At 46.9% G+C, this 18,947-nt stretch overlaps 1 protein-coding gene across 2 annotated transcripts in view; it reads left to right on the plus strand.

The window, feature by feature from the left end:
- The window catches only part of LOC122932951 (protein argonaute-3), a 142,156-nt gene that overhangs the window by 33,291 nt on the left and 89,918 nt on the right, over positions 1-18,947 (plus strand). For both annotated transcript variants that reach the window (XM_044287642.1, XM_044287643.1), the window contains exons 2-5: positions 272-443; positions 3,333-3,453; positions 10,412-10,620; positions 11,187-11,323. In XM_044287642.1, the coding sequence (XP_044143577.1) occupies positions 272-443; positions 3,333-3,453; positions 10,412-10,620; positions 11,187-11,323 (639 nt within the window). The remainder of the gene's footprint in view (positions 1-271; positions 444-3,332; positions 3,454-10,411; positions 10,621-11,186; positions 11,324-18,947) is intronic.

The raw sequence follows: 18,947 nt of genomic DNA on the forward strand, positions 1-18,947 counted from the left end.
GAGGACGGATTCGTTTTCTATGACACAATAGAAAACGGATCCATCCTCCATTGACTTCCAATGGTGTTTTGGCTATGTTACACATAATGCAGACGGTTGCATTATCTGAACGGAAGCATTTGTGCAGATCCATGCCACTTTGCTAGTTGATGAGAATCCTGAATAAGAAACCCTCTCTAATCCTTCAGAATCTCCTAGTAGGTTGTTTGCAAATGTGTTTTTTTAATCTAGACCACCTCTCTAAGATGACCCCTTTGCTTTTCTGTTGCAGGACCCGTGGGGGCGCAGCCCTTTTTTGTGGTGCCCAGACGGCCTGGCTATGGCACCATGGGGAAGCCCATCAAGCTGCTGGCCAACTGCTTTCAAGTGGAGATCCCAAAGATTGACGTCTACCTCTATGAGGTGGACATTAAGCCAGACAAGTGTCCCCGTAGAGTTAACAGGTAATCCTCATGGTCATGTTTTTCGACTGGCATTGCATTGGATTCAAGCCCAACATTGGATTTAAACCCCACTCCTTACAGTGTGATGATGTCAGACGCAGACCTTCGCGTCATCACGCTGTAAGGAGTGTCAGGTGACTGTACAGGAGCGTCCTAAGTAGCTGCTTTCAGGACCGCTGCAGTCAATCACAGGCCTCAGGAGTCACAAGATCAAGCCAAAGGGACAGGGCAGCAGCACGGCTGGACCACAGACAAGCGCGAGAAGCATACCCACTACTGCTCGTTGGTTCAGAGACTAAGAAGTTGCGAAGGAGGAAGGGTAAGGAGAAGATTGGAGGAAGCAACCAGCTTTTTTTTTGTTACCCCTAAGCTTTCCTTTATTGCAGCGCGGACCTTAACCCCTTTTTATATGTTTTGACTGGAAAGAAGTGGGGACCTACTTCTACAAAGGGACTGCAGCTAATATCAGCACGTAATCTAATACACAAAACGTTTGTATACTGTTGTATAAAAACCTAGAGGTGTCTGTACATTATTGAGAAACAGCTAGTATGCATTTCACCGATTGAGGAACCCCTTAAGACTATGGTAGGTACTGGTATTTAGGGTGTTTATCAAAAGAGGCTTTCCAGAAGAAGTGGGACCTTTAACCTCTTTAGGATGCAACCTAGTTTGGTAATTAAAATGGTTGTCCAGCCTTTGGGACTTTTTTTTTATTGTATCATATGTATCAAGCATCTTGTTGTACATGTGGTTAGAAAATCATATTCACCTTGCTCTCCTCCACTCTGTACCAGCTCCCTGGCTACATTCAGCAGTCTTGTGGTCCCTGGCCAAGTGGCCAGTAAAGTTTCTCAGGCCGTGGACTAGAAGATGACATGTGTCACTGCATCCAATCATTGGCTTCAGTGGTGGCGTGTCCAAAAGTCGCTTGTGACCCAGCAGCACACGTGATCCCATCTGTCTGAAGACCAGATAATTGTTGAACAGAGCCAGGGAGCCGGAACGGATCAGTGGGAGTAGGTGAGTATGACTCTCTTTCAACAGGTGCAGTGCACTGCTGAGAACAGTACAAGAAAATCCCAAAGTACAGCAATTTTTTTTTCATCTCAAGATCTCAAAAACTATAACATTCATGTTTTTCTGTCATATCCATATGAGGGCTTGTTTTTTGTGGGACAAGTTGTATTTTGTTAATACCACCATACCCACGTGGTACCTGCAATGTATTGTATAACTTTCAAAATATTGTGTGGGTCAAAAATTTGAGAAAAAACACAATTCTACCATTATTTTTAGTGTTCACAGCATGGTAAGAATGACATAATAACTTTATTCTGCGGGTCAGTACAATTATGGAGATACCAAATTTTTATGTTTTTTATATTTGTTACTTTTACATAATAAAAATGCATTTTATTTTTTCTTAAAAACATTGCTTTGTGTCACAATTAGTGTTGAGCGAACTTGTGTTTTAAGTTCGGCGTCTAAAGTTCGGGTTATCGAAGAATCGCGTTATGGATTCCGCTACCACGGACCATAACTTGGTCCGGGGTAGCGGAATCCATAACGCGATTCTTCGATAACCTGATCTCGAACTTTAGACGCCGAACTTAAAACACAAGTTCGCTCAACACTAGTCACAATATTTCACACCCATAACTTTTATTTTTTGGTCAGATGAGCTGTGAGGTTTTTTTTGTCTTTTTTTTTTTTTTGCAGGACTTGCTGTAGTTTTTATTGATACACTTTTCGGGTACGTGCAACTTTTTTTCATCCTTTGTTTTATTCTATTATTTTTGGAGGCAAAGTGACCAAAAAAAGGGCATCACTTCTTGGGGATTCTTTTTTACCATGCTCAGCATGTGTTTTAAATAATGGGATAGTTTAATAGACCTGGTCTGAGACATCAAGTAAGTATGATTCCTGTCGCAGGGACTGGACCTGTGATGACTGCTTGTACTATATACTGTAATGCTTCTGTTTTACAGTGTATAAAGAATTTACTATGTAGAGAAAGTTAATACCAGGCACTTACTAATGGATTGTGTTTGTTCATATAGCCTCCTTTGCGGGTTAGATTTATTTTTCCTTCACATTATACACAATTTTTAGCCATGGTTTACGACCACCCTGCAACCCATCAGCGGTGGCCATGTTTGCACACTATAGAAAAAAACACAAGCCTATATGTGTGCTTCTGGGGTCTCTGCCTTCAGAGAAGCTTGCACTTTTTCCTATAGTGTGCAAGCAAGGCCACTGCTGCTGGATTGGAGGGTTGTGGCCACGGAAACGAGCAGTGTATAATGCCATGGAAAAATGAATCCAGCCAGCAAAGAAAGCAATATGCACAATCACAATACATTAGTAAGTGGCTTATATTAACTTCCTGTACATAATAAATGCCACTTGCTGAAGTGAGACAACCCTTTTACGTAGGCTCTTAGCTGCCATGACAATCAATTGCCACTCCACATGGGGACACAGGTAGCCATCTCCCTCTGCCTAACTGCTCAGATGCAGCAGTTGATATTGAACACAGTATCTGAAGTGTTAAGTGAATGGAATTGGATTTATCACCTATTCTGGTCACAGCAGGTGGGCGCTAGCTGCATAACACTGCCAACACCCACAACATATGTAACACACTAAGTTCCCGAGCCCACTCCATACACTACCTTCCGACCTGAGAGATACATGCACTGTGGATGTCGGGAAGGGGTTCATTCTGTGCCATGCATCCTCAGCGTGAGCTCCCAACTGACTGCACAGCAGACTGGCTTCAGTGTAAATTCATATTCTATATAATTGCACTTTTCTTGTTTGGCTGTTAACTGAGAATTTGATTTCATTTTTCTCCTCATTATTTTTACTCTATTTTCTCACCAGGGAGGTTGTTGATTCCATGGTCCAGCATTTCAAGGTCACCATATTTGGTGACCGTCGACCAGTGTATGATGGCAAAAGAAGCCTGTACACCGCCAACCCACTGCCCGTAGCATCTACTGGGGTGAGTCCTGTCTTATCATTGATCTGTTAAACAAGTGGTTTGCCAATGGTCCATGAATTGGATTACTTGTTGTATAAGGAGGAAATACCTGGTACTCTTATGTAACGAGGTATCTCAACAAAGTCAAACAAGTCTGATCACCCATTGACTCATCCAGGTTATAGGTAGTGCATATTTATGACAGTATTTTGGCTCTGTCTCTGGATATCCCAGCTTGTTGTGTCTTTTTGTTTTTGTGTCCACTTTGGTTGAACAGAAATCTACTTTTTCAATTTACAATATTTAACACTATAACAAGCAATTTATGGGTAAATATGGAGTGAAAATAGCCCCAAGCATGCACCCCATATTTATAAAGAATTTGGCTTGATTTTATTTATTTTTTCATCTATTTTTTATGTTTATCTTTAGTATACAATTTTTCAGTATTATATGCTCTCATTTTCTCTACTCATATGTGTGCCATTTTTCTAATTTGCCACCTAATATGGCATAAAACTCTGCTAGCTTTGCTGATGAAAAGCAGTTTTCTCGCCCAGTTTCCTTGGGGGACACAGAAGACCTTGGGTATAGCTCATCTCCCTAGGAGGCGTGACACTAAGTGAAAACTGTTAAGCCCCTCCTCCACAGCTATACCCTCAGCCTGGAGAGAGAGACTGCCAGTTTTTGCTTAGTGTCCAAGGAGGCAAGACACTCCCTGCTCTGCAGGGCTCTTTTCTCCTTGTTTAAATTTTTAGATTTTTACTTTTTTCTTTCTTTTTGTTCCAGATCATCAGGGACAACAGAGACGCACTAGACCTCTCTGTTCTCCCGGGGTTGAGCTGCGCCAGTGCCGGTCACCGCACTGCTGCCTCCCCCACAGAAGGCAAGGTGGACCAGGGCAGCCCAGCTCCCCTGCATCCCGCCAGCACAAGGGTCGCCCGCACGCCAAGCCCCTCTTCCAGCGTCCTGCCACTACGGTGCCAGTAGCTGAAGGGGCGACCCTGCTGGAATGGACCGAGGGTGAAGACGGCTGTGGTAAGAGAGTGGCTTCTCCAGCCCTACGTCCCCCACCCAATGGTCTCCTGCGTGCCTGACCCCCATACTGGGCCTCTGGACCCTTCCCCTGCTGGACATAGGCTGGCCCCTGGGGTGCCGCTGTGCGGCAATCTGCTCCTCTTTTCTCCTGGCCTCATGGGACATGCTGCTAGTGAGGGGACTATATCCTGAGCTCTCCGTCTCTGGGTCCCCCCCTGGCATCTGGGCTTCCCCCCCATTTCGCCTGATCACATTGGGCTTACCGGAGGGGCAGGACGCTGCAGTGGAGTAAGGAGGACCCCTTACTCTTCCGGCCGGCGGGGTGGGCTCCCGCGGCCAGCGAGCCGCCATTCCGGCCCTCCTGTCTTTTCTGGCGGCGGGGTGGGCTCCCGCGGCCGGCAAAACCGTTCCGGGCCCCTGTATCTTCCGGCCGGCGGAGGGGCCCCCGCGGCCAGCGAGCCGCCATTCCGGCCCTCCTGTCTCTTCTGGCGGCGGGGTGGGCTCCCGCGGCCGGCAGAACTGCACTCCGCGCCCCCCTCTCTTTCGGCCGGCGGGGTGGGCTCCCGCGGCCCGCATTGGGCTTGACTATGCCCCAGCAGGTGCCGGTCGGCGGGGCTCCGCTAGTTGGTCCCAGGCTTCGGGCCTGCTGGGCCGCAATCCCGACCGGCCTGCGGGGTGGGCTCCCGCGGCCGGTTTGAACCGCCATTCCGCCTCAGGTCCCGGCGGTATGACGGGCCGGACGCCGCAACTTTAGCCCCCGGCTTCGCGGCCTACTAGGCCGCAATTTTCCGGTCTCTGGTGGAGGGGGCGGGAACTTCTCCAGGCGCGATTTTTTCCCGCCTGGAGGTTCCTCCGCCCCCAGGGGATCGCACGCCGCCCTCCAGGCCGGATCCCTGTTAACCCTTTGGGTACAGGCCGGCTCCCACAAGTGGGTCTGTATAGTTAGCCCTCCTTTTTTTTTCTCCTGGTCTTCTCAGGGCCCCTATATAGTGGCTCCCCTTTAGCCTCAGAGGCTGGGTTTTAAATTAGATTAAAAAAAAAAAAAAAAAAGTTTTATAATGATAAAATAATTAATAATTGATCATGATTTCTATTGGGCTGCGCAGGACGCTGCAGCCTCATCAGTAATGCTGCATGTCTGCATGTCCTCTTTCCACAGGCGGCATGGTGTTGCGCTCCCAGCCTGCGTCGCTGCTAGGGCATTTCCCCTTTTAGGTGGTTTTTTTCTTGCCTCTTCCAGGATACGGCGCTGGCCAAGTGCATTCGGACCTTCTGTAGGCAGCATTCATCGTCTCTCCGGTTATGGTGCCTGCCATGTGCATTCCCCCCCTTCCTAGGCGGGCTACTGCACTCCCCCTGGCTGGCCATGTGCATAACCCCCTTCTTAGGCGGAATACTGCACCTTCACCGGATACGGTGCTGGCCATGTGCACGACTCCCTTCCATAAGCGGAACGCTGCACTCTCTGGTTTTGCTGCCGGCCCTGTGCGGGACCCCCTTCCTGGGCGGAACGCAGCACTCACTGGATTCGCTGCCGGCCATGTGCGTGACCCCCCTCCTGGGCGGAACGCGGCACTCTCACTGGATCTGTTGCCGATCATGTGCATGACCCCCTTTTTTAGGCGGAATACTGCACTCTCGCCGGATACGGTTTTGGATATGTGCACGTCCCCCTTCCATTGGTGGAATGCTGCGCACTCGCTGATGTGCTATGATGTACTATGTTCTTATGCTGCACTCACTGGTTTCGCTGCCGGCCATTTCTTAGGCGGTATGCTGCACCCTTGTTGGATTCCCTGCCGGCCTTAGGTATGCCTCCTTCCCTCAGGCAGCATACATACTTCCCTCTGTCGTTGGTTGTTTCCTCGCAGGTACGTTGCTGGCCACGTGCATGTATCCCATACATGGCAGGGTGCTTGCGCTCTCGCTGGATCCGCTGTCGGCCATATGCATGGCCCCTCTTCCGTAGGCGGTGTACGCACTCTTGCTGGATTCTCTGCCAGCCCGGGGCATGCCTTCCTTCCTCAGGCGACATGCACGCATCCTTAGTGACTGTGTTTGTCTCTTGCCAGTACATTGCTGGCAATGTGTATGACTCCCATGCATGGCGGTGTGCTCGCACTCTCCCTGGATGAGATGCTGGCCATGTGCTTTACCCTCCCTTTTTCTGGGCGTTGTGCTACACTCTCACCGGATACATTGCTGGCCAGGAGAATGGCCCTCTAACATGGGTGGGACGCTTGCACTTCCATTGGTTACGGTGCTGGCCTTGTGCATGACCACCTCTCACTTCAAGGGCAGAATTTGGCACGCTCATGAGATTCACGGCTGTCCTTGTATGGCTGTGCTGGACTTGTACATGTCCCCCTTCATTGGCAGAGTAGTTGCACTCTCGCTGAGTTCAGTGTTGGGTGTATTATTGCACACTCATTTAATGCTAGGATATCCCTGTGCATGTTCCCCTTTCGCTAGGTGGACCTCCTGCGTTCCTGCTGGAATATAGGGTAATGTCCTGCTTCTCTGAAGTAGGTATGGCCTTAGGCATCACTCCCTTTTGGGACGGGTCTTTGCACTCTTGCCGTCTGCTGTTGGCCAGGTACAATTTCCCCCCTTTCGGGGTGGGCTGATTGCGTTCCTTCGCATGCTATGCTAGGTTTGTGCATAACTCCCTTTCAGGTTGCACTTTGCAATTCCGTACATGCTGGGGCACTCTGGGACGAGCCCCCCCCCCCCTTTTTTTTTCTAGGTGGGTTGGCCTTCTCGCTGCTTACGGGGCTGCTCGTACGTATGCCTCACCTGCTTCCTGCGGCATACCTTTGTTTCTTGGGAGACGATGCTTGCCGCCAGCCTTGCACTCGTCCCTAGGGAGTTCATTCTGTCCTCCTGACCGGACAGGCTCTTTTGCTCTCTGCTGCACCGAGCTGACAGGGAGTGTTCGTGGGTCCTAGATGCATGCCCATGCGTCCTTCTGCGGCATTACTTCCCTGCGCTAGTGGTCACATGGTCGAGAGTGCTGTTGTCTGCGGCGCCTCTCGAATTCTTCGTTGACTCTGGCAGGACTGTGGTTCCCTTGCCTGCTGCAATTTCCTCCTCTTCGGATGCAGTGTGGTATGAGTCCTTCCTCTTGGCGCCTCTACGCTCCTGTCTGATCTGCTACCGGGTTCGGGCTGCTCTTCTCGGGAAGGTCACCCGACTTCTCTTGGGTGCTGGATTACCCAGGTCTGGGGACCTCCGCCTTGGGTTCTTCAAGGTATTCGCCTTCTGCGAGACGGTGGACTGGGCGTCTCACAGTGTAGCGGATTCTGCTTTTGAGCTGTCCTATGGCTTCCCTGTTGCCCACTCCTCCTTTCGGTTGGAGGGTGTGTTGTCGGCCTCTGTCTCGACGGCCTTATCTCGCCGGCTTTGTTCGGCTCCCGCTCTATACGAATCACTCCGATGTGGCTTCTCGCCAGCCTTCGGAGGCTGTATTTTCACGGTCCTCCCCTCTGGGGAGAGCATGTTTGTTCATGTGGATGGTTCCGGTGTTCCTTTTGGCCTCGTACCGTCTCCCTTGTTCACGCTGGCTGTATTGGCTGTGTGCCTATTTACCGAGTCTACCGCGTTCTGTCCCCCCACTGAGTGCAGATTGCGTGGCCCGTTCTAAGACGATGGTCCTGATGTAGACTTACCTTCTCGATGTCTTGGGGGGACTACCTCGGTCCAGGTTGTCCTTTGGTCTCCCTCACCGGGACTGTACAACGTGGTTGCATCGGCATGGACTTTAGCCTGCCTTCCCCTGGCGTCTGGTGGATCCTTTGGGTTCTTTCCCTCTGTCCTCTGCTCCTCCACTCGGGTGGATACGGGACAACGTTGTTTGAGGGCCGACGGGGCTAGTTTTGTCGACCCTTCTGCCCGTGTTACTGGTCTGCGCCTGATCACATTGGGTTTTCGCCTGCTTGCCAGGCGACTGTCCGCTCCTGGCTGTGTTTCGTCCAGGATCTGTCGTAAGACTTAGGTTTTTTTTTTGACTGGGGTTCTGTGGGAAGCTGTGCATTCCCCACACTGAAGTTCTTTCCCCATGGTTCTGTCTTTTCCTTGAGGTGTCAAGTGTCGGCGCTGTTCTTCCTCTTCCAGCGTTCCCGGCCCTCTGGCCTGCCAAGTCCTTCTTCCTCGGAGTGGCTCTTTGGTTCCTCTGTACTGTCCTTCGGTACCGCCCTGGGGACTGTATTCTGAGCTCTCGGCGCTCCAATCTTGTCCTTGGAGCCGTTACAGGAGTTCTCTCTATCCCTTCTGTCCTGTACGGTCGTGTTCCGTATCGGTCGTGTCTCTGACGGGTGCCAGATTGGCCTTTTTTGTTGTTACGAGCTTTCTGTCTTTTCCAGGTCAGGGCTGTTTCTGCATCCCGTTTCTTCCTTCCTTCTGAAGGTGGTGTTTGCCTTTCGCTTCAACACCTCACCTATTTGGTCGTTGTTTGGGCCTTGCCGTTTTTACTTGGAGATCTCCGACTCTTGCAGACGTTCGGCCTCTTGGGTTTCCAGGAGGTCTGTGCATAGGGTTGACAGACTCCAGGGTGGTTTTCCTCCGCTTGATCAGATTGGCTATTGCTGAGGTTACCGCACCTAGGGCAGGATTCTGTCGTTGGTGTCACCGTTCCTTTCACCAGAGCGGTCGGTGCCTCCTGGGCTGGAGGCATTGGGCTTCGGCTGTGCATTTGGGCACGGTGGCCACGGGTCTGCCTTGCACGCCTTACTGAGTTTCTACAGGGTGCATGCTCTGACTTTGGCGGATGCTGCCTTACCCCGCCTGGGTTTACAGGCGGCGGTTCATTGATGCCTTTCGGGTGCTTCACCTTGGTGCTGTGGTCCCTCCCCCTTTTGGACTGCTTTTGAACGTCCCAAGGTCTTCTGTGTCCCCCAAGGAAACTGGGCGAGAAAACGAGATTTTTGTATAACTTACCAGTAAAATCTCTTTCTCGCTCTTTCCTTGGGGGACACAGCACCCACCCATTCATTGTTTTTTCTCTGTGCGTTTTCCGAGTTTTTGTTACCCGTTGGGTAGTTGGCTTTTTGGTTCCTTGTTGGTCTTTGCCTTTTCTCACTGCTTGGACACGCAACTGGCAGTCTCTCTCTCCAGGCTGAGGGTATAGCTGTGGAGGAGGGGCTTAACAGTTTTCACTTAGTGTCACGCCTCCTAGGGAGATGAGCTATACCCAAGGTCTTCTGTGTCCCCCAAGGAAAGAGCGAGAAAGAGATTTTACTGGTAAGTTATACAAAAATCTCGTTTTTCGCCCTATAAGATGCACCTAGGTTTTAGAGGAGGACAACAAGAAAAAAACATTTCATTATAACTCAGATCAGATCACCAATCAGACCCCCAATGTTAATAAGACCTCATCTAAGACTCCAATGTGAATGACTCCCAATCAGACCTCAGATAAGAGCCCCATTCACACCTCCGATGAGATCCCCATGCCTCATATCAGCCCCCAGCCTCATATCATCTAAAATAAAAATATCAACTTGCCTCTCCTACTCCAGACGCCGCCGTTCCTCACCCCCAGCGCTCTCTTCTTTTTCCTGCCGTCGGCTGTGCTGTGACCTGACGAGCACAGCGTGATGTCACTGAGCGTCCTCACGCTGTGGGCACTCACAGCGCAGCCAACGGCAGAGGACCAGAAAGTGGTGAGCACAGAGCTCGGGGAGCTCTGCATTCACTGCTTCCCTGTTCTCCAGTAATGGAAGCACTCATTAGTATTCGCCCCACAAGATGCAGTGACCTTTTTCTTCCACTTTGGGGGGCAAAAAAGTGCGTCTTATGGGGCCAAAAATACTAAAGTCTTCTGATTTTTGTGCTGTAAAGTGTTGAGATGGGACTTTTTAGTGAGTAATAATAGTACAATGCAGTTAGTTTACTGGTCTTTTTATATAATTTTGAATTCGAAATCTTGTTTTTTATTGTTTAGGTGGACTTGGATGTAACATTACCAGGAGAAGGAGGGAAAGATCGTCCCTTCAAGGTCTCCATAAAATTTGTCTCTAGGATAAGCTGGCACCTGCTGCACGAAGTACTTACTGGGAGGTCCCTTCCAGAGCCATTGGAACTGGACAAGCCAATTAGCACCAACCCTGTCCATGCTGTTGATGTAGTGTTGCGGCATCTGCCATCCATGAAGTAGGTGGAGAGTTAGAAGTGGATCAGTTTGGCTGTGACCTGGAAGATTGTCTGTCAATATTTTTTGAATTACCATAACTGTATGTTATATTTTTTATAGGAGGATTCAGTTCACATATGTGGTTTTATAGCCCCAGTGTGCTGTTTTCTGGGAGTGAATGAGTGCGAAGGGCTTGTCTATCTCATATCATGAATTACATGACATGTCATTCAGCTATCAGCAGGGTTAGAGAATGCTGACACATTTTGGACTATAAATGGGTTGCATAGAGCAGAACTTTTGATGACCATTTATCCTTTCCATGAAATTCTGGTGAATTACGGTGTGATGAGGAACATGACCCTCACATAGTGCTGAATGTAACTTATCATTCTACAGGACTGCCATCTTTGTAGTAGTTTATTTGCCCTGGCCGATAGAGTTGAGGTCTACAGCAGTAGGTGATTTTCTTCTACCATAATGTGGTACTGTGGGAATATACTCAAAGCTGCAAAAGGGCTTTTAATAATAAAAGATTATTGTTTTTGATATGTTGCAAATCTTTTATTGCACTTTTCTATTTTAGGTACACCCCTGTAGGACGTTCCTTCTTCTCGGCTCCCGAAGGCTATGACCACCCTCTGGGAGGGGGAAGAGAAGTCTGGTTTGGGTTTCATCAGTCTGTCAGACCTGCCATGTGGAAAATGATGCTTAATATAGATGGTAAGAAACAGCGACATGTATTTTGCTAAGGGGTTGTCTCATGAACAATATTCTACATGTTCCAAACCAGCCTCTCAGTTATTTAATAAAAGTATATAGCGCCACCTGCTGTTTGTTCTTTCCCAAATTTCTCAGTTCTCCTCACGGAGGTGGTCGCTCATGCTCAGTTCTGCCCTTTAACAGCCACCACGTTCTGTTAAAAGCTGTGACAGTTGCTGGGAGAGATCTACAGCATAAAGGACACCCCGCCTGAGCTTCCAGCTTGACATTAATCAACATGCCTGGGGTGTCTAGGGAGGGGTAGTACCTCTGGTGGAGGGCATGTCGTGCTCTTTTCAGGGCGGCTCGTACACCTTTGGTCCCCTCCTGACACTCAGCTCTCACCTGTGGCTCCTAGCAGCTGTAACATGCGCAGTGGCCACACCCCAGGCAACAGCTTCGACAGGCTGGCTAAACCAGGTTGAGAGTAGCCGTCGGGTCATTGACCTTCGGTAACAGAGGGATTTGTCTATCGCGAGCATGTGAAGACAGAGTCTGGCGGAGTAAGAGGATGAGCGCTACTAAATAGGCAGTATCTGCAAGCGATGTGGTACGCTAAGAGCACGGCAAGACAGGAAAGATGCCCTGGTCAACCACTGCGCCCAGCCCATCCCATCTCAAACCGTCTTGACTTTTGTCCTGCCATTGGAGCAAGATGTAATCTGGGAAAAGAGAGTGAGGCTGACTCTGCACACCTCTCTCTAACTTAAATCCAATTCACGTGCAAGTCTGGACATCTCGACCAGTTCAAAGTCCTGTGGCGATAGGCGAACGATGAAGCAGCAGGTGTAAAGTCACTGGGAGCTGTGGACGCGGACCTACAGACAGCTCAGGTCTAATGGTCGTCTTCATGCTGACGAAGCAACAGCTGGATTCGGCATCTACCTGAGTGACTGAGCAGCCCTCTTTAGGATAACACTGCTCACCTCCGTAGTATGAGGAAGAGGCTAGAAAAGATGCCCTAAACTTCTCTTTTGCTTCTCTCAAAACCCTGCCCAGCTTACCGCGGCTGGAGGGAATCTCATTTCATGCGGCCAAAATACAAAACCCAAGATGAGACAAAAGGTATTACCACTTATTATTGGTACATGGAATATATGTACGCTTCAAGACAACCCATTAGTAAATAGCCCAGAAAGAAAAACAGCTCTGGTAGCTAGAGAGCTTTCAAGGTTCGACATAGACATTGTATGAAACTCGCTTAGCAAATGAAGGTCAACACACAGAAGCAGGAGGCGGTTATACATTCTTTTGGTGTGGACGTGGCAGTGCCAAAGTTGTGAGTCTGGAGTTGACTTTGCAGTTAAAAATCATCTTGTTCGCCAACTTGCCAATCTTCCTAAGGGTGTAAACGATTGGCTCATGTCACTGCAACCTTCATTACTACTTGGAAAACAAGCTACGCTGATCAGTACCTATGCACCCACAATGACAAATCCAGATGAAGTAAAGGACAAGTTTTATAATGATCTCGATGCCCTATTTTCATTTGTGAAGCACACTGTCAGAATGATTCTACCTGGTGATTTTAATGCGAGAGTGGGTTCCGAACTTCCGATCACTCCACCTGTCATGGCGTCATTGGCAAAAATGAAATCTGCATATGTAACAGCAAGGGTCTGTTACTATTGAAGACGTGTTGCTCATAACTTGGGCATTTCAAAAACCATCTTCCGCCTACCTACTCGCAAAAAGACGTCCTGGATGCACCCGCGCTCTAAGCACTGGCATCTAATTGATTATGTCCTACTGCAGAGAAAACACATACAAGATGTAAGAGTAACTAAGGGTATGCTGAGTGCTGACTGCTGGACTGACCATAGACTCATCATTTCTAAACTAAATATCCACATCAAACCTAAGAAGTGGCCACAGGGAAACATTGTTGTTATAAAGATGATCAATGTCAATACATTGGTAAATCCCAATATCGCAGCCTCATTGGTAAAAGATCTTTTCCCTGCAAATGCAGGGAAGTGCTGATAAGGACTGGGAATGCTTCCAAACATCTTGCATTGGTCTGCACTTAAGGCTCGGACCCAAAGGCCTTGCTAGCCGAAAAACATCGCCTTTACCGTGCTCATCAAAATGACCCGTCGTCAACTGCAAAGAAAAATGCTTTTATCAACAATCGCAGGACTATACAGCGTAAACTCTGTTAGATGCGGGACTCCTGGCTGAGTGCCAAAGCAGAGGGAATTCAGAAGTTTGTTGATAGAAACGATACCAAACGTTTCTATGTTGCCCTCAGATCCCTGTATGGACCTCAATCTTCAGGAAGCTCTCCTCTACTGGATGCGAATTGTATAACTCATCACTGAGAAAACTGATTCTACCATGTTGGGCTGAACATTTCCTCTCTGTGCTGAACCGCCCATCTACCATCAATAATGAGGCAATTGACATAATACCCCAGGTGGATATCAACTATAGCCTGGATCTCCCAGCATCAGAGGCTGAAACCTTACAGGCCATCAGTCAATTGTCCAGCGGTAAGGCGCCAGGATCTGATGGAATTCCGGCGGAAGTCTATGAGGCTAGTGGTCCGGTGCTTGTTGAAAAACTCACCCAATTTTTCCAGTCTTTCTGGAATCAAGGTTCCATACCTCAGGAACTGAAAGACGCGTCCATCGTATACCTTTATAAGAGGAAAGGAAATATACAAATCTGCGATAATTATAGAGGAATATCACTTTTATTAATTGCAGGCAAGATCTTGGCACGAATGTTGCTAAATCGTCTGATTGATCATCTGGAACGGGGTCTGCTACCTGAGACAGTGTGGCACGGTAGACATGATATTTGCAGCTCGACAGCTTAAAGGGGTTGTCCAAGTTATGAAAAAATAATAATATAGCACTGAAAATCGGATATATAACTGAGCTAAGCAAGTTTTATGCAAAAACAAAATATATATTTCCTCATTTCCCTGGTTCTTTTCTGGCCCTTTGTTTAGATGCAATAAAAACAATCTCTGCCCCTCCCCCCTGCTCTGCTAAGGGAGTGAATACAAGAGCTGCCCTGAGTGCTGGGAGAATCAACAGCAACTTGTAAGTGTAGAACTACAAGTCCCACTTGTATAATGACACTGCTAATACACATAGGATCTTCCCCCTACCTTCTTGTGCAATGCTCTCTCTAGTATGTCAGCTCCAGTGCCCAGCATTGTCTCTTAACTGCCTGCAGAGCTGTGCAGCTGAAGGGGTTAAGAATCCCAGCAGAGAGTAGACAGCAATGAAGGGGGGCGTGGCCAGCACAGTGACGTCTCATTTACAGGCTTGTAAACGACCTTTATCAGAGCAGGGAGAGAAGCTGACATCACAGGTCATGTGACCCTCAGTGAAATCTGAGAAACTGGTCACTGGAGATAAAGGGAGTGAATTGGAAAGCTGTTACATTTGCTTAGTTAGGAACATAGAAAGAACAAAAAAATAACTCTGACAACCCCTTTAAGGAGAAATGTCAGGAGCAAAATCGTGAACTATACACCACTATACATTCCATGATGGTATGGCGGCTCGGGTTCTGAGCAATGGTGAATCTTCAGAGGCCTTCCCTGCCACAAATGGCATGAAACAAGGGTGCGTGCTCGCACCAACCCTGTTCAGCATAATGTTTTCAGCCATGCTGTCAGATGCCTTTCAGAACAGTTCATTGGGAATCAATCTAAGATATAGAACCGATGGGAAACTGTTCAACTTACGAAGACTCCAGGCTGTCACCAAGGTAAAAGAGACTGTGCTTCGTGAGTTTCTTTTTGCTGACGATTGTGTCCTTAATGCGGAATCACAGCAGGAAATGCAAGCCAGTATGTGACAACTTTGGCCTCATCATTAACGCGAAGAAAACAGAAGTGATGTACCAGCCAGCTCCGAAAGCCCAATATCAATAACCTACCTTTACAGTGAAAGGACAGAAGCTGCATGCAGTGGACCAATATACGTACCTTGGCAGTACCCTCTCCTGTGCAGTGACAATTGACATCGAGGTCAACTGCAGAATTGCAAAGGCAAGTTCTGCATTCGGAGACTAATTGAGCAGAGTAGTTGGAGCAATGAATGGGGAGATCTTTGAATCCATGTGAGGTACATGGCTGGTTGTAGTTTTGTCAGAAAGAGATTGTTCTATACTATATGATGTCTAAGTTTAATTTTTACACTAATCATGTGATAAATCATTTAATTATAGGGTAGCTTTTAGAAGACATAAGAGATTTTTAAGTGCCAATTTGTACCCAAGCAAAATAATTTCAAGGGTCTATTTATACAACTGCAGTACTTTTTGTAGGTTTTCTATAGTATGAAGATTTTGCCTTGGCATTGATGTAGGCAACTCTTGGATACACCAGGCATGAATATATAGTGCCTTGAAAAAGTTTTCACACCCCCTGAACTTTTCCGCATTTTTTCACAAATTTAAATGTATTTTAGACCCACAAATTTAAATGTGTTTTGATTCGGATTTTATGCGACAGATCAACACAAAGAAGCAAGTATGTGTGAAGTGAAAAGAAAATTATGCATGGTTTTCAAAATGTTTAATAAATAAAAATCTGGAAAGTGTGGCGTGCATTTGTATTCAGCCCCCTGTACTCTGATACCCCTAAATAAAATATAGTGTGACCAATTGCCTTCAGAAGTTATCTAACTAGTAAATAGAGTCCACCTGTGTGTAATTTATTCTCAGTATAAGGGCTTATGTGCACAACCGTATGTATTTTGCGGTCCGCAAAAAATACAGATGAATACAAATGCACTCCACATCTTTGAGATTTCTATTTATTCAAATTTTTGAAAACCATGTTTTATTTTATTTTCACTTCAGACATACTTGCTACTTTGTGTTGGTCTATCAGATAAAATCCCAGTAAAATACAGTACATTTAAGTTTGTGGGTGTAACGTTAAAAAAAATGTGGAAAAGTTTGAGGGGTATAAATACTTTTTAAAGGCACTGTATGTCATTATTGCCCCTTTGCTCTAACAAATCGCACAGCTGGTAACTTTGTAGTACATTGCATCACAGCTCCCTGGTAGAGCTCTGTTACACCCTAGTATTCCTGCCAAAGTTATAGGACTGTAGATTTTCCTAGTTACCGAGGACCTGTCAGCGTTCCTGACATGTCTAGTTTAGTAAATACTTGTACTCCCCATTGGATAATGATTATAGAGCACCATTTCACAGAATTCTGCACTGTGCCATTCCTGATATTCCTCCTAGAAAATTAAGAATAAATTGACAACTGGGCACAATCAGTTGGGGTTGTGTGTCCGATTACAATGCCAGGCTCTGTAGGGACACGATTATTTAACAAGAAAAATGGTAACACCCAGTTGTTAATTTATCCATACATTTCTAAGAGGAACAGGATAACACAGAGTTCTAAAGGGCTCTTTACACAGGCCGAGAATCACGTAGATCATCGCTAACAACCGTTCATATGAGCGCTTGTTAGTGATGATGTGGCAGTGTAAATGTTGGCAAACTGCTCGTTCATTGGGTAATTGGATCGTTTGTGCGAACACAAAAATCCTCGTTTCCCGACAGCAGATTGTGCTGTCTAAACACTATCTGCTGCCAGGAAACAACGAGTTGTTATGTGGAAGAGTGATGGCATTAGTGATCGCTCCTCACCATCTCTGGAGGAGATCGCTGCATGTGAATGTAGCTGTCTCTTCCTCCAGATTATACACTGCTTGTTTCCATGGTTACAACCACCCTGCAATCCAGTAGTGGTGGCCGTGCTTGTACACTATAAGAAAAAGTTCTGGCCTGCGTCCACTGCCGTGGTCCCGGCCACCGGAGTGGCTGGCACTTTTTCCTATAATGTGCAAGCACAACCACCCCTGCTGGACTGCAGGGTGGTCGTAACCATGGAAACAAGTAGTGTATAATGTGAGGGAAAAATGTATCTAGATAAAGTTAATGTAATAGAGGCTCACCCACCTGTAGGTGTGCATAGATGCTCTTGTCGAGTTTGACCCACCCAGTCCAAAGGTAAATAAATAAATTGGAATAAAATATAGCGACAGACTAATGGTACCATTCAGTCGAGGTATAAATTGTGGGGTATTAAAACTCAAGTTTAATTAAAAAATAGTAAGACAAGACAGTTGCAAATGATCAATAAACGGATACATATATGCCACTCTGTATACTTGCACACAAATAAAGAGTGAGTGCACACAAAATAAAATAAAATGACGCAATCAGCAGACAAGTCCAGGGATTAATGTCTCATCCAAATGGCCCCCTCTAAGTTGTCAATGCTGAGGTTTACATATAGATGAGGGCTGGTGTGTAGTATGGCCTCTCAATCTATAGCTTCCTTGGTTTTGTATACGATATATTACCTGGGGTATAGATACTCCCCAGAGGTTATATCTGATTGAGATGACAGAAAGGATATTCTCAGTTCAGTAGGCTGTAATAAAAGGTATTATATCCTACAGACAGCTTGATAGCTGTTCTGTTTGCATTTGTTAATATTATCTAGGACTATCTTTGTTTCATTGATAGCCGTTCGTTCCTATATAAGGTGATACCATCAGTGCACGGATATGAACAATGGTTAATGTTGTTAGTAAATACTCAATAGTCAGCTTGCATCTCTTTTTGCTTAGTTGGGTCAATTAAGTCTCATATCAATGAGTTGTTAGTGCATATGTTCATTCAAACATGAGCTGGCAACTGTAAAATACCTTGTAAGTTGGCATTCGTTTTCAGTCCGTACCTCCGCTACTACGTGGCGTCCCACGGAGCGGACGGTACCTGACTTACTGTTACCTCCTTCCTGTAGATGACTCCGGCCATAGTGCTTCACCGTCCAGTTACACTGGATATAGCTCTCCGACTGTGATACCTCGCGTGGTCCTGGAGATGACAGTTCGGCGTCCCATGTGTTCAGGTATGTCGGTTTCCGGCTGCTCGGTCGGGTCTTGGGTATCGGAGGCAATGCAGAGGTTCACATAGAGAGAAGCACTTCTTCCTATTAGGTGCCGGGGCACTTTTTCATGTCCATGGATGTCTAGAGTGGGTCCTGGGATATGAGAATCAAACCATACGCTATTCGGAGTGTATACTCACTCCTTTATCAGTGAATACTTATCCCACCACGCCTTGCCCACTCTTATACTCAACTGGGACATTGGGTGGATCGCCTTCTGTTTCCTAAATGATTCATTATTGTCTATTGTCCATACTGAACAGTTTCTTCAAAAATCCTCTATAGGGAATGCAGTTCGCAATGCGAGAAATGCAATAACTGCAAAATTTCAACATTCCCCCCAAAAACACTTAAAATAAAGTCTACACAAAATGGGTTCATACATGAAATAAAGGCGTTCTTAACCTGCAGCTCTATGAATGTAATATACATTGTAGAATGCCCATGCGGGAAACAGTATACAGGCCGGACTAAACGGACATTGAAAAAAAGAATTGCAGAACATGTATCTAACATAAAAGGTTATGAGAAACACTCATTATCAGAACATTTTAAACAATTTTCATAACCAAGACCCTAAAGGAATGATTTTTGCAGCGCTTGAATAGGTAGAAAAACATTGGAGAGGTGGGGATCATAT

Source organism: Bufo gargarizans, chromosome 3 (genome assembly GCF_014858855.1).
Source record: "Bufo gargarizans isolate SCDJY-AF-19 chromosome 3, ASM1485885v1, whole genome shotgun sequence".
Taxonomy (NCBI): Eukaryota; Metazoa; Chordata; class Amphibia; order Anura; family Bufonidae; genus Bufo; species Bufo gargarizans.